Here is a 14,714-nt window from a genome sequence, read left to right as displayed (position 1 = left end):
TATGTGTATGAAAATTAAATAAAATATAGCTCACTAGGGATAGAATAGACGGTGATAAGGTGTATAGTTAAGTGGATTAGTGATGTGAAGGTCATTGGTTCAAAACTTTATGGACAAAAATCCATCCATATTAAGGGGTTGTGTGGCCTAGGCTCGATGTGATCCTAGTGTAAATATGATGACTTAAATGTTTCTCAAACCACAATCATCTCAAGACTCAAACAAATTCACAAACAAAAACAATTAAATATAATATATAAATATGACCTCATGTACCTGTCATAAAAACCTCATGTGAAGGCCTGTTTTAAAAACAAGCATGTCATTAGAAAATTAACAAGACGAATGAAATATAATATATAAATATGACCTCATGTACCTGTCATAAAAACCTCATGTGAAGGCCTGTTTTAAAAACAAGCATGTCATTAGAAAATTAACCAGACGAATGGACGTGCCCTCAAATTTATGCCTTGTTACTTTATGATGTGAGAAACGACAGAACCGGTGCCAATTAAATTATCATTTATGTGGTATATAAATTGAAAGAAATACTTTGCAGACGGCCCAATTCTTTTCATTTAGTTTTGAGTCTTGTCTTTTGCATTTATATTATTCATGTGCTAAACCAGTCTGAAGCACGATCTTTGACTGTAGAGATGGCTATTGGTTATATAAACCGCTTGCAACGAATGGTTTTGTCATCTCTCGTCTCCGTAGCCACATCGTTTATCTTCCTTGCATTCCCTTCTTTCCTTGCGTCTAATCAAATTGCCAATGGAGTTTCGTTGGATGTTCTCGTATTCTATCCTGGGGATAAGCTTCTTCATCATACTCCTCTTTTTGCATGTGATGAGGAGGAAGATTTCGAGGCTTCCTCCGGGGCCTCCAGGATGGCCCATTGTGGGAAATCTCTTCCAGCTCGGTGATAAGCCCAACGAAACGCTCTTCCACCTTGCTACCAAATACGGCCCTCTCATGTCTCTTTCCTTTGGAATGAAGACCACAGTAGTAGCCTCCTCTGCCGCCATGGCAAAGGAAGTTCTCAAAATCCATGACCACCTCCTTGCAGGACGGCCTGTGACACAAGCAAGCAAGCCTTTTACCAAATCTTCACTGAGTTTTGGCCAAATTGGACCTCGCTGGCGCATGCTGAGACGTATATCGACTACTGAAATTTTCTCTGTCAAGAAGATAGAAGCTCTGCAACATCTCAGAAAAAAACAAGTATATCAAAGTATTCGTCAGATCTTTGAAGACGCCGTGAAGGGGAAGTGTGTGAATATTGGACACACTGCCTTCAACATCACAGCTAATCTATTGGGGAACATGATCTTCGGTACAGACATGTCTGATCCCGATTCTTGTGTTTCTCAGGTGTTGCAAGAAAGCATCGCTAAACTGCTGGAGCTTCATGCAGTTACTAATCTGGCGGACTCGTTCCCGTTTCTACAGTGGTTTCATTGGGATCCGCAGGACATCTCCCGTAGTACAGCAATACACAGGAGAAAAGTATATGCCTTTCTTGAGAAATTCATAGAGGATCACCTCACCGCAAGAGGCAAAGGCACCGATGGAAGCGATGGTGAAAAGGACCTCTTGGACGTTCTGCTTGACATAAGAAGCGATGAATTTACAGTCAATGGTATCAAAGTCTACTTAATTGTAAGTCTCTCCTTATCTCAGGTTACTATAATACATGACGGGAGAAGTATTTGGTCATAGTACAGAAACGAACTGATCTGTCAAAACTGTTGCTTCAGCACTACCCTTTGCAAAAAGGTTGTAACTTCTTATGTTTAATGCCTGCCTTGTATGTTGCAGGAAATTTTGGGTGCAGGAACTGACACAAGCGCAACCACAATAGAATGGGCGATGACAGAACTGGTCCGTAATCCGCATGTAATGGAACGAGCCCAAGCGGAGTTGGACGGAGTTGTTGGGCGCAAAAGAATGGTGGAAGAAAGTGACATGGACCGTCTCCCTTACCTTCACGCGGTGATGAAAGAAGTGTTGAGATTGCACCCGCCAGTTCCTCTTCTCCTCCCTCACAGAGCAGATAGTCGTTGTGAGATTGGGGGATTCGTGATACCCAAACACAGCCAAGTACTGGTCAACTTGTGGGCAATCGGACGGGATCCTGCAATCTGGAATGAACCCTTGAAATTCGCCCCGGGAAGATTTATGGGAGAGGATAAGATGAGCCATCTGGATTTCAGGGGTCAACACTTCGATCTGATTCCGTTCGGGGCAGGAAGAAGAATGTGCGTGGGATTTCCATTGGCGAATCGGATGATTCATCTGGTATTGGCTTCTCTCATCCATTCATTAGACTGGGCACCTCCCGTAGGCACTAGTGCGGAGAACGTAGACATGGCCGACAAATTTGGAATGACACTGCACAAGGCGGTGCCCCTGGAAGCAATTCCCACGCCACGCCTGCCATTTGATATCTATACCTAGAAATCTCGCGGTCTAACTTTGTATGTCCAATAAGAATTGCGATAGTATTTATGTCAACATGATATTATAAATACCTAGAACTCTCGTGACCTTACTCTGTATGTCCCCAAAAAAACATGTTATTGTAAATACCTAGAACCCTCGTGGCCTTACTCTGTATGTCCAAATAAATGGCGCTAGTACTTATGTCAACATGCTATTATAAAAAATTAGATGGAATGAATTAAGATTATATTTGTATTTCAATTGCTATACGGATGCTATTTTATTTTAGAATTTAGAATTTTTCAATATTAATTTAGTTGGAAAGTCTTTAGTTGAAAAGTCGGTTGGGAAAGACAAAGGAGTAGATCTCTATAGGCATGGTAGTCACGGTTCACGGAATGCCAAACTACAAAAAGGAATTTCGGAAGGTGGAGTTTCACTCCAAAAATAAGGCATTCGCTTTGGTAGAATTGAGAAGCACTTCCATGTATTCTGGTTCAAAGTTGCCCAGGATGAATGCCAAACACCAGTGGATTTATTTTAACAACATAATTAACATGCCTATTTTCTAATAATTTTGTTTATTATGTCGTTAGCTTTTAAATTTGTCTATATTTTTACATATGTATGTAGAACTCTAGAGTATGGAAGTGGACAAAAAACTAAAACTTATATTGCTTGGATCTAGAGATTTAAGGTTTTTTGCCACTGAATGATATATAATGAGATTAGGTGTCCAATAATCTTGATTTCTTACTAGGCAATTTGAAACCACCTAACCAATTTTATCTAATATTAATTTGCTTTATATTAATAGAAAAAAATCTACCAAACTTAACCAAAAAAAATATTAGATTTAATTAAGCCATTATTATTGAAAGAACATCCACGTGAGATTACAATTTTGCTAAAATATTTTAAAACCGCCACCGTTTGCCACACTTTGAACGTGAAAACGCGGGTGAAAATTATTAATCTAATTTTTCTCTGTTTGTTTCATATGTGTGGATCAATTTTGTTTAAAACTACATGGGGGATTGACAAATTTATTTATTTTGTTTAAAACTACATGGGGATTGAAAAGTTTATTTATTTTTGGTAATTTGGTAACAGGAAAAATCCCAACATATAAAAGTTTAACTCTCCAAACATATGAAAGTTTGAATTATCTCTTCCTGTGAAAAGTCACGCTTTCACAAAATATTTGTCTCATCGTACGGATAGTAACGCGTTAACAATGGATGATGACCGTCCCAAAATAATGACTTGAAGTTCCAGGTAAGAGGGATGGGATATGTCAATGCCAACCATCGTCAAACTCGTTTGAGTCGTCAAAATGCATTTATTAAAAAAAAAAATCATCAATACAATTTTATATAATTGTGTTTTAAATTATTAATTGATAAGTAATATGAAAATTTTATATAAATTAGGGTGAAAAATAAGAGGAATTTTTACCATTCCTTTCCAATTTATTTTCTTGCTGCATTATCTTGAGCATAAACCACACTTCTTGATTTAAAATATGATCCAACGCAAGTATTTGAAATAAATACATTGATATAAAATAATGATCCATATTAACATATTAAGCGTCCCTCAGTGACTGCCTCTATGAGTCAACGGCAGGCAGATTCTCCTAAATTGATTTTCTATAAACTGACGTTAAAATCCATCAACGGAATTGTCGTCGGAAAACTTTCGATATGTGTTACGTCATAGTGATTGTCCCCGCGCCTTCCAGAGCCTTCCAGAGCTCGAGGCACGGAATCAAATTCAAGCGTACCCCGTGGATCCTATCTGTACGGACTGACAAATGCACAGTTAAATGGTTGACGTTGTACTTGGAATTATGTATAACGAAGGCCAAAATTAAACACTACCCGTATGCACTGACAAATGTACTTGGTAAAAAAACATTTTATATAGATTATATTTCTTATCACCATTCTCACCATTTTATATAGATTATAGGGGAGAGATTCCTAATGTTGTGCAGGGACCAGTAGTTGATATAATACTGGTCCCACCAAACCACCAGTGATTAAGACTTTTGAAACCAAAATTTAGACAGAAATAAATAACATTATGTATAAATAAGTATTAAATTATGTCCAAAAATCACCCATACATTGACTGGGCCCACAACTGTCCATAAATAGTATTTTACTACTTAATATTGCAAAACATATTGACCCAAGTAGAAAACAGCTAGAGCCATAAAGGCTTCCAAACTGGTCTATTCCAGAAGTACAAAACAGCAGTCACTTCAACCCCCACTCATCAGAACTGCAACTTTGCATCCCAAATAAATATGCCTACCTGCACATAACAAAAGGAATGTATGTCAGCATAACTGCTGTGTTGTTCAACAGCTAAACACCCTATGTTCAATAAATGACACCCAACCCAATAACAATTAAATCCACTTTGTTCAATAAATGACACCCAACCCAATAACAATTAAATCCACTTTGTTCAATAAATGATACCCAGACCCAATAACTGCAATAAATGACACCCATCTCACTCTATTTCTCATTAAAACAGATCAAAGCACATGGATCAACAAATAAACAATTCCCAACCATTAGATCACATCAAATTAAATCCATACCACACATTCAAAATGAAGCCATTGCAATCCATGTGCATCCATGTCCACCAATTAAAATCAAGTCCCCAAAACTATAAAAGAAGTCCACCCACTGTTGAAGTTCATCTTATGCTTTCAAACTATTCAGCAAACTTGAAGACAACATCACAAAACAGTGGCCAATATATTCAAGTTAGTTATATGAATTACAACTCATTCTTCTTACAGTTCTGTTTTCATTGTTTTCATTTATCAGATTTCTTACATTACAGTTCTGTCCATAGGGTGACAGTTAACCTATACAGTTACAGTTAACCTTTTTTATACAGAGTTTATGTATGTGTTCTAGCTTATTATATCATCAGCTTCATAGTGATTACAGCTTACATATCACAGAGGTTACGTATGTCGTGTTAGTACTGTAGTCATAGCTTGTTTACTTTACAGGAATTGAACCTTAGCTTACACCTTAGCTTACAGGAATTGAGCGAGCGATTATTATGGCTTGGGTTCTATGCAGAATGAGTTAAAACATAGAGCAAATAAGTGAATTTCTACTACTGGTGAATGGACCATAGAACTGTAAGATTTTAGATAATGAGAAAACACAATTATAAGTAACATAGCAGATGACCGTCTTATTGGCCTTCATATCTTTTCACCTCGTTGAGCTCGAGACCTTAGGGTATGGAGAGCCCGAGCCATACGAAGTTGTAAAAGTTGGACCAAAGGAATGGGGATTTACATAACTCAGCTCTGTAAATTAAGTCACAGATAATGGAGAGAAATCTTGGAGCAGAGATTGTTCTTCACAATATTCAAAATAACTAAATAAATTATATGAAAAATATAAAAAATAAATGACTGCAATGAAACTCGATTAAACTGAAGTAAAACCGATTGTCTATGACACCTAGGAGACCATAGAATCAAATGTAATAGTGATTACAGCTTACATATCACAGAGGTTACGTATGTCGTGTTAGTACTGTAGTCATAGCCAATAGCTAATCACTGGAAGAAGAAACATGACTCGCTATCCTTCCAAGCAAGCAATCCCCACATCCCTTCCTGTTCCTTATATAGTTTCATCTCCCTAGCCATATCCAATCGGAGACCGAGTCTAACCTTGAATAGCATCAGAATCAAAGCCAGCATTCGAACCATTTCCAGCCCAAGATTGATGCAATGCAAAAAAAGGTAGGTAGTAAAAAGGCAGTTAGTACTGTAGTCATAGCTTGTTTAGCTTACAGGAATTGAAGCTTAGCTTACAGGAATTGAGCGATTATTATGGCTTGGGTTCTATGCAGAATGAGTTAAAACATAGAACAAAAACGAATTGTAACTTTAATGACTCTGATAAACTTAGTAATTTTTCACATATTTTCAGACCTTGACAATCATCATTGAAACATCACATTGAAACATAATCGAAAGACATTGAAACATAATCGAAAGACATGTATTTTCAGAAGCATGAAGCTATTGAGAAAGCAAAAATTTTGATATTGAGTCGAAAGAATGCAAATAAGTGAATTTCTACTACTGATGAATGGACCATAGAACTGAGGAATGGTTTCTTAGAATGGAAGCCCGAGCGGATGACCATTTCTCTTTATTGGATTAGATGACTGTAAGATTTGAGATAATGAGAAAACACAATTAGGTAAACAAGCATGGTTAGAAAGAGTCATATGTAACCACTGTGTTCTAATTGCATAACTACTGTGTTCTAATACATAATCAATACATATGGATACACTGTAATCACTGTATATGTATATCCTAATGTAATACATATGGATAGACTGTAATCACTGTATACGCATATCCTAATGTAACAAGCTCTGTTTCCTCATTACTTTGATTTCCATGGTTCTACTTATGGCACTGATTCAACCATTAGTAATGATTACACTCTACTCTATAAGGTAAGTACATATTGAATAGACCTACTTATTACCTGTATTCCCTAATCTTTAACAGATATAAGGAGAATGACGTAATTCATACATGTTTACATACCTCATTGGTTTAGCTGTATAAAGCTGTTGAAAGTAAATGGAAAATGATATATGAAAACAGTGACATACATGTTGATAATTTCCTGTAATAGAGGAAAAGTATTTTTGCAGAAGTAATAAAGCATAATTTGACATATATTCTAATGTCTAAATGCAACATACATGTTGATAATTTCCTGTAATAGAGAAAAAGTAATTTTTGCAGAAGTAATAAAGCATAATTTGACATATATTCTAATGTCTAAATGCATGCAATAATTTTACAGGTTGTTGCATCTATGGCAAAAGGAAGTTACTCTGCTCGTACAAGGAGAAGTGGTAGGAGAGTGACAAGGGGTGCGCAGCTGCGATGCACATCGTCCGATGATGACAGGCCAGCTGATGTCAATGCCGGCAATGCACCAGGGAACATTGTTGAAAATGACCATGTGACAGCCGCTGATGTTAACACAGCATCAGCCACAAAACCACCATCAACAACAGTCCAAGGGGCAAGCTCAACTAAAAAGATCAGTGCTATAAGAGGATGGACAAAAGAACAAATGTTAGTTGCAATTGACGACATAGAGTTTAATGGATACTCAGTTCGGGCATCTGCAAAAAAACATGGTATTCCTCCCTCATCAATACATTATTGGATAAATGGACTGACTCATACAAAACGTAGAGGGCCTCTTACAGTTATGACTGAGGAGGAGGAGGCCGAGGTGGTTGAGTGGTGTAAAGAGATGGCCCAACTGGGACATGGGTTAGAGTTGATACAACTCAAATCAACAGTTGCTCAAATCTGTCAAGGGAGGCCAAACCCATTCAAAGATGGGTTTCCTGGTAAATCATGGTGGTTTGGGTTTAAAAAAAGGCATCCAGAACTTGTATTGCGTACTGCTGAGGGCCTTGACAGAGACAGAGCATTAAATTTGCGCCCTGCAGTTGTGCAAAAATTCTATGACACACTTTCTAGTGCTTATGATAAACATTCTTATGGAGCAGACCATATATGGAACTGTGATGAAACAGGTTTACAGGCAGGGAGGAATTGTGGCATGCGGGCAATTGCCAAGAGAGGGAGCCGAAATGTGCCAAAGATTTTGCCCAAGAGCAGGGAGTGGATAACTATTTTATGTTGTGTTAATGCAATTGGTACTTCAATCCCAGGATTTTATCTATTCAAAGGTAAAAATCAACTGAAAAACTATATACAGAACTGTGAACCAGGTGCATGCATGGCTGCACATCCCCATGCATGGATGACTAAAGAACTGTTTCTAAGTTGGCTTTTTCACTTTGCTGCATCGGTACCAGGTGGCGTCTCGCCTAATAACAGACACCTTTTGATATTAGATGGCCATGGGAGCCACATGGCTGTACAAACAATTGAGGAAGCAAACAATTTAGGCATCGACCTGTTGACATTGCCCGCTCATACCACTCATAGGCTGCAACCCCTTGATGTTAGTGTGTTTGGCCCTTTCAAGAACTATTTCAGGTCGGAGCGTGCTGCATGGATGGCAAAGAATCCAGGGGTTGAGGTGAAAAGGTTTGAGCTAGCAGAGCTTGCAAGTAAAGCTTTTAAAAGGGCTTTGACACCATCAAATATCAAGGCTGGCTTTAGGAGGACAGGAATCTGGCCACTGAACTATGATGCTCTTATGCATGATACTGGTTGTAGCCAAGCGTTTCATGTGGATGGTCAGGAAGAAGGGAATGTCCAAACAAGTGTTGAAGTGCAAGAAGTAGATGACCAAGATGATGTTGTTGCAGCTGGCAATATGATTTCCCTGTCTCAAGGACACTTATATGCTGAAGATGATGAAACTGTATGTGAAACACAATATAACAATGAACAAATTCCTAGTAACATGGAGATTGTTCCACCAACTCAAGAAAATGAAATTCCTGTTGCTGATATTGCTATTGATATTGTTGAACATGCAGTTGACAATGACCAATTGACATTGCCAAGCCAAGTAACCCCACCTTCATGGCTAGCAGAAGCAATGATCAATATGAATGCACATAGTGTCTCAGCAACCAATGAAGAAAGCATGAACATGCCCTCACAACCAGTAGAATTGAACAGTGAAATTGTTCATTTTTTTGTGGACAATAGATCAATGGAAGAAGATGAAGGACATAATGAGGCATCAAATGAAGATAATGATATGGTTCAATCAGTTCCAACAGATACTGAAAGGGAAGTACCAAGCAATGACATGCAGGTGGGAGGGGTGGAGAAGACACTTGGACGGTTCCTAAAGCTACCAGTAGAGAGAGTATCAATGAAAAAAAATCAAGGTGCACCAGGTAGTCTTCGTCTGGGCCGAAGCTCACAGTTACTCACCTCAGAGGACTATATAAACCTGTTAGTTGAGTCAGAAAAAAAGAAATTTGAAATGCAAGAATTAAAACAGAAAAAGAAGGATATAGTCAAGGAGAAGAAGGCAGCAAGGATTGTTGCAGCGCAACGTCGAGCAGAAGAACGGATTGAAAGAGATAAAGCAAGGCAAGTTAAGGACCAACAAAAGAAAATGGCAAGACAGGAAAAGGAAAAACGAAAGGCACAACAAATGCTTGAAAAGGAACAAGGGATGATCAACGATACAAGAATAGCTGATGAAACCAGGATTATTTCAAACTCATTGGACTCCATTGCAGACAATACACCATTATTCCAAGATCTCATAAACATTCAAGTGCCCCACTATCAAACTGAGGGTTTACCCACTTGCCTTGTTCCTACCAGAGCTGGTGTCAATTCTCTGTATGCTCATTACACACCTCCACTTAATGCAGGGGTCAGTAGGGAAAATGTGAGGTATGGGTACTCAGTACCTCCATGGTTGGAAGCTGCAAATTGGAATCAATCATATGGCATCAATCAACCATTTCCTAATCAGCCCTTGACTGGTAGGCCAACCTACCTGGCTCAAGAAGGTAACTCGGGGAGTTTTGGCACTCAAGATTCTCAGGGCCATAAAGAATAGGGGTGCCATATGTTTTTGGTTCTAACCACATTATGATGTGGATTTTGGATAGATTGTATCTTTTTCTTGGCACAGAAACATTTTGGCTTACAACACTAGATTGTATCTTTTTCTTGTCACAAAAATATTTTGGCTTAGAACACTAGATTGTATCTTTTTCTTGTCCTAAGAAACATTTTGGCTAACAACCTAGTAGTGATTTCTTGTGGCAACCTAACTGTGTGTTGATAAGAAATTTTCAATGGAATATGTCTTTCTGTAAAATATTAATTATGATAAAACTATTTCTATAAGTTATTCTGTGCACCCTCCCCGCCACGTCAGAAAACCACGCGTAAAAGCACATGGAGCCGATACAACACCTGTCCACCATGGAGCTCATGTGTTGGCCATCATATCATTGCATAAAACTTTGTGTTCGCGCCATTTCACAGGTTTGTTTGGGGTCATTGCTGCGATGTTTGGGGATTCAATAATAACATTTCAAGTTGCATATGAAAAAGGCTAAATATAGAAATCAAATGACCAGACAATCTTATTATGATTGAGAGCACTCATTATCAAGTTGAGTATGAAAAAGGCTAAATACAGAAATCAATGAGGAGGCAATCTACCTCATAATAAGTTTTATTAAATGTGAAAAAGCCACTAATAATTTTATTGATTGAGGGGACACTTGAGAAATTGAGAGCACTCATTATCAAGTTGCATATGAAAAAGGCTAAATATAGAAATCAAATGACCAGACAATCTTATTATGATTGAGAGCACTCATTATCAAGTTGAGTATGAAAAAGGCTAAATACAGAAATCAATGAGGAGGCAATGTACCTCATAATAAGTTTTATTAAATGTGAAAAAGCCACTAATAATTTTATTCATTGAGGGGACACTTGAGAAATTGAGAGCACTCATTATCAAGTTGCTCTCATTATCAAGTTGAGCATGAAAAAGGCTAAATAAGTGGACCGTTATCTAAAGGAACATCATTCAACTTGATAGCTCATGCTTCAACCATAATGCTTACAAAGCAATTTCTACCCATTGTATTCTGTAATAGCTAGTCAGTGAACCCCAAGACGGGTTGGAAACAGAGACTACTTCAGATATTCACACAATGAGTAAACTATTATATCATATACTAATTTACATTAGAACTTTGAAGTGAACATCTGAATCAGAGGGACCTAGGAATAAGTCATATTTGCTCATTTATATGATCCACATCCTTAATTAAATTAAAATGAACAGTAAGGCCACTGAATGTGCAAGCCCCATTCTTGGGAGCAATTGGAGGGATGACCTTGTTCGCTGGAAGTGAAGGAGGGAGAAGTATAGCTTTGTCCACTCAACTCCCTCACAATCAGATGGAAACCCTGAGACAGATACTCTTGATCATCCCGTATTGAACATTCTTTCGATTTCTATATGTGGTTCCATATTAATATGTCTCGGTTCTTCTACTTAGTGGACAGTTCACACCTCAATGGCTCAATGGCTAGACAGTTCGCACCTCAATGGTTCAATGGCTTTTCATGTGGTCAATAAATTTTGACATAAGATGTTAGGAGAGATGGGTTTGACACTCAACCCATTAATCTTTGGATGATCTTTTCTCTAAGAGCATTTTATACATTGTATTTTTTATGCCTTCGATCTCAACATTGAAGGCATCAAATTTGCAGCACTGTACAAAGCTCTAAACTCACTTATGGCTCCAATAAGTGGACCGTTATCAAAAGGAACATCATTCAACTTGATAGCTCATGCTTCAACCATAATGCTTACAAAGAAATTTCTACCCATTGTATTCTGTAATAGCTAGTCAGTGAACCCTAAGACGGGCTGGAAACAGAGACTACTTCAGATATTCACACAATGAGTAAACTATTATATCATATACTAATTTACATTAGAACTTTGAAGTGAACATCTGAATCAGAGGGACCTAGGAATAAGTCATATTTGCTCATTTACATGATCCACATCCTTAATTAAATTAAAATGAACAGTAAGGCCACTGAATGTGCAAGCCCCATTCTTGGGAGCAATTGGAGGGATGACCTTGTTCGCTGGAAGTGAAGGAGGGAGAAGTATAGCTTTGTCCACTCAACTCCCTCACAATCAGATGGAAACCCTGAGACAGATACTCTTGATCATCCCGTATTGAACATTCTTTCGATTTCTATATGTGGTTCCATATTAATATGTCTCGGTTCTTCTACTTAGTGGACAGTTCACACCTCAATGGCTCAATGGCTAGACAGTTCGCACCTCAATGGCTCAATGGCTTTTCATGTGGTCAATAAATTTTGACATAAGATGTTAGGAGAGATGGGTTTGACACTCAACCCATTAATCTTTGGATGATCTTTTCTCTAAGAGCATTTTATACATTGTATTTTTTATGCCTTCGATCTCAACATTGAAGGCATCAAATTTGCAGCACTGTACAAAGCTCTAAACTCACTTATGGCTCCAATAAGTGGACCGTTATCAAAAGGAACATCATTCAACTTGATAGCTCATGCTTCAACCATAATGCTTACAAAGCAATTTCTACCCATTGTATTCTGTAATAGCTAGTCAGTGAACCCTAAGACGGGCTGGAAACAGAGACTACTTCAGATATTCACACAATGAGTAAACTATTATATCATATACTAATTTACATTAGAACTTTGAAGTGAACAACTGAATCAGCGGGACCTAGGAATAAGTCATATTTGCTCATTTACATGATCCACGTCCTTAATTAAATTAAAATGAAAAGTCACTGATACAGTAAGGTTTTATCGTTGGAGCCCGAGAAGGGTTAGTTATTGAAATGCATTTTATGTATGAGAACATAATTCATTACTAAAAATATTTATTCTCTTATCTCTGTAACCATCAGTAACCGGTTTTGGAATCGACTGTAAAATGTGTGAACTTTTTTTTTCAGAGAAAAAAGCATCACAGATTATATTGACAATATAAAAAACATCATAAGATACAAAAGGGTGGCATATGACAGCCACTGTCCGAGACATCTCGAGGAAAGGAAAATGTCAGAGGTCCGAAAACATATACATCAGGTTCAGGAAAATAGCAAAAAGCATCAAAATTAATAACCAGGAGTAACAAATTCCAAAAACGAACAAGACTTCTCTTCCTCCATAGTTAAATAACTGCAATGGTAGACTTATACTGCCCCATACATATGGCCATTAAAGAATTTGTTATTTTCAGCGCAACCAAAAAAAACCCAAATTTGCTTAAACTGTAAATATACTCAAATTAGTCAATTGTGAGCAGCGTCAACATGGAAACAAAAAGGACTGTGTATACAGGATATCCATATTGCAAAACATATACATCAGGTTCAGGAAAATAGCAAAAACACCAAAATTAATAAGCAGGAGTAACAAATTCCAGAGACGAACAGGACTTCTCTTCCTCCATAGTTAAATAACTGCAATGGTAGCCCATACATATGGCCATTAAAGAATTTGTTATTTTCAGCGCAACAAAAAAAACCCCATATTTGCTTAAACTATAAATATACTCAAATCAGTCAATTGAGAGCAACGTCAGCATGGAAACAAAAAGGACTGTGTATACAGGATATCCATATTGCAAAAACATAGCAAAAAGCACCAAAATTAATAACCAGGAGTAACAAATTCCAACAAATTCCAAAAACGAACAGGACTTCTCTTCCTCCATAGTTAAATAACTGCAATGGTAGACTTACACTGCCCCATACATATGGCCATTAAAGAATTTGTTATTTTCAGCGCAACCAAACAAACCCCAAATTTGCTTAAACTGTAAATATACTCAAATTAGTCAATTGAGAGCAGCGACAGAGGGTTTCGAGGCTTCATTTCAAATACAAAAAGTGAAGTTCTTGATAGAAGCTTTCACGGACGAGGAGAAGATAAGTTATGCAAGTCAATTGAGAGCAGCGACAGAGGGTTTAGAGGGTTCGTTTGGGGTCATTGCTGCGATGTAGGAGTTTCCCTTTGTATTTCTGCTCGGGGGCCGAGGGCACGGGATGGCCGAGGAGCACGGGACGGCCTTGGATAACACCGAAAACAGCAAAAATAACAGCGAGGGCACGGGACGACCGAGGATAGCACGGGACGGCCTAGGATAGCACCGAAAACAACAAAAATAACAGCGAGGGCACCGGACGGCCGAGGATAGCATGGGACGACCTAGGATAACAGCGAAAACAACGAAATTTCAGATAAACCCTAAACCTTCAACAACAAACAGCTCAAAATATCCCATAAACCCTAAACCTTCAACAACAAACAGCTCAAAATATCCCATAAACCCTAAACCCTCGGAAAAAAATCCTCCAAAAAATGCCATAAAATGCCATAAAAGTTTACAAAATATCCAAAAATAGAGATGTTGTGTTGAAAAACACAGAGAATGCTGGTAGGATTAAAATCCTACCGGGTACATGGTCGCCGACCTCCCCCACCTTCCCTGGAGCTCGCCAGACCTTCTCCACACCTGCAACGACGTTATGCACACCTGCAACGAGAAGAAAAATATATATTAGGGAACTGAAAACCACAAAAACACCACCACAAAACAGCAAATTGACAACAAAACACCATTTGACCTCGAGCTCAGTAAAACAGCGACCGACTCCTCCCCAAACAA

The 14,714-nt window shown here is 38.1% G+C and overlaps 1 protein-coding gene and 1 long non-coding RNA gene across 2 annotated transcripts; one reads left to right on the top strand and one right to left on the bottom strand.

The window, feature by feature from the left end:
• Positions 1 to 789: 789 nt before the first annotated feature.
• LOC149231922 (cytochrome P450 76T24-like) lies at positions 790 to 2,665 on the top strand. Its single transcript, XM_089376389.1, has 2 exons — positions 790 to 1,665; positions 1,825 to 2,665. Exons 1-2 carry the CDS (start codon positions 793 to 795, stop codon positions 2,461 to 2,463), a joined length of 1,512 nt encoding a protein of 503 aa, XP_089232515.1. The 5' UTR covers positions 790 to 792; the 3' UTR covers positions 2,464 to 2,665.
• Positions 2,666 to 4,492: 1,827 nt separating this feature from the next.
• On the bottom strand, positions 4,493 to 14,578 carry LOC149231921 (uncharacterized). The gene is made up of 2 exons (XR_016247498.1): positions 14,502 to 14,578; positions 4,493 to 4,770 (listed from the first exon to the last, which is right to left on the bottom strand). It is a non-coding gene; the product is annotated as an uncharacterized LOC149231921 (long non-coding RNA).
• Between the last annotated feature and the right edge of the window lie 136 nt (positions 14,579 to 14,714).

Source organism: Pinus tabuliformis, chromosome J, assembly GCF_031772625.1.
Source record: "Pinus tabuliformis cultivar Carrire ecotype Pingquan chromosome J, CPIR1, whole genome shotgun sequence".
Taxonomy (NCBI): domain Eukaryota; kingdom Viridiplantae; phylum Streptophyta; class Pinopsida; order Pinales; family Pinaceae; genus Pinus; species Pinus tabuliformis.
Note: the sequence above shows the minus strand (reverse complement) of the source record. Positions and strands in the feature narration are given on the sequence as shown.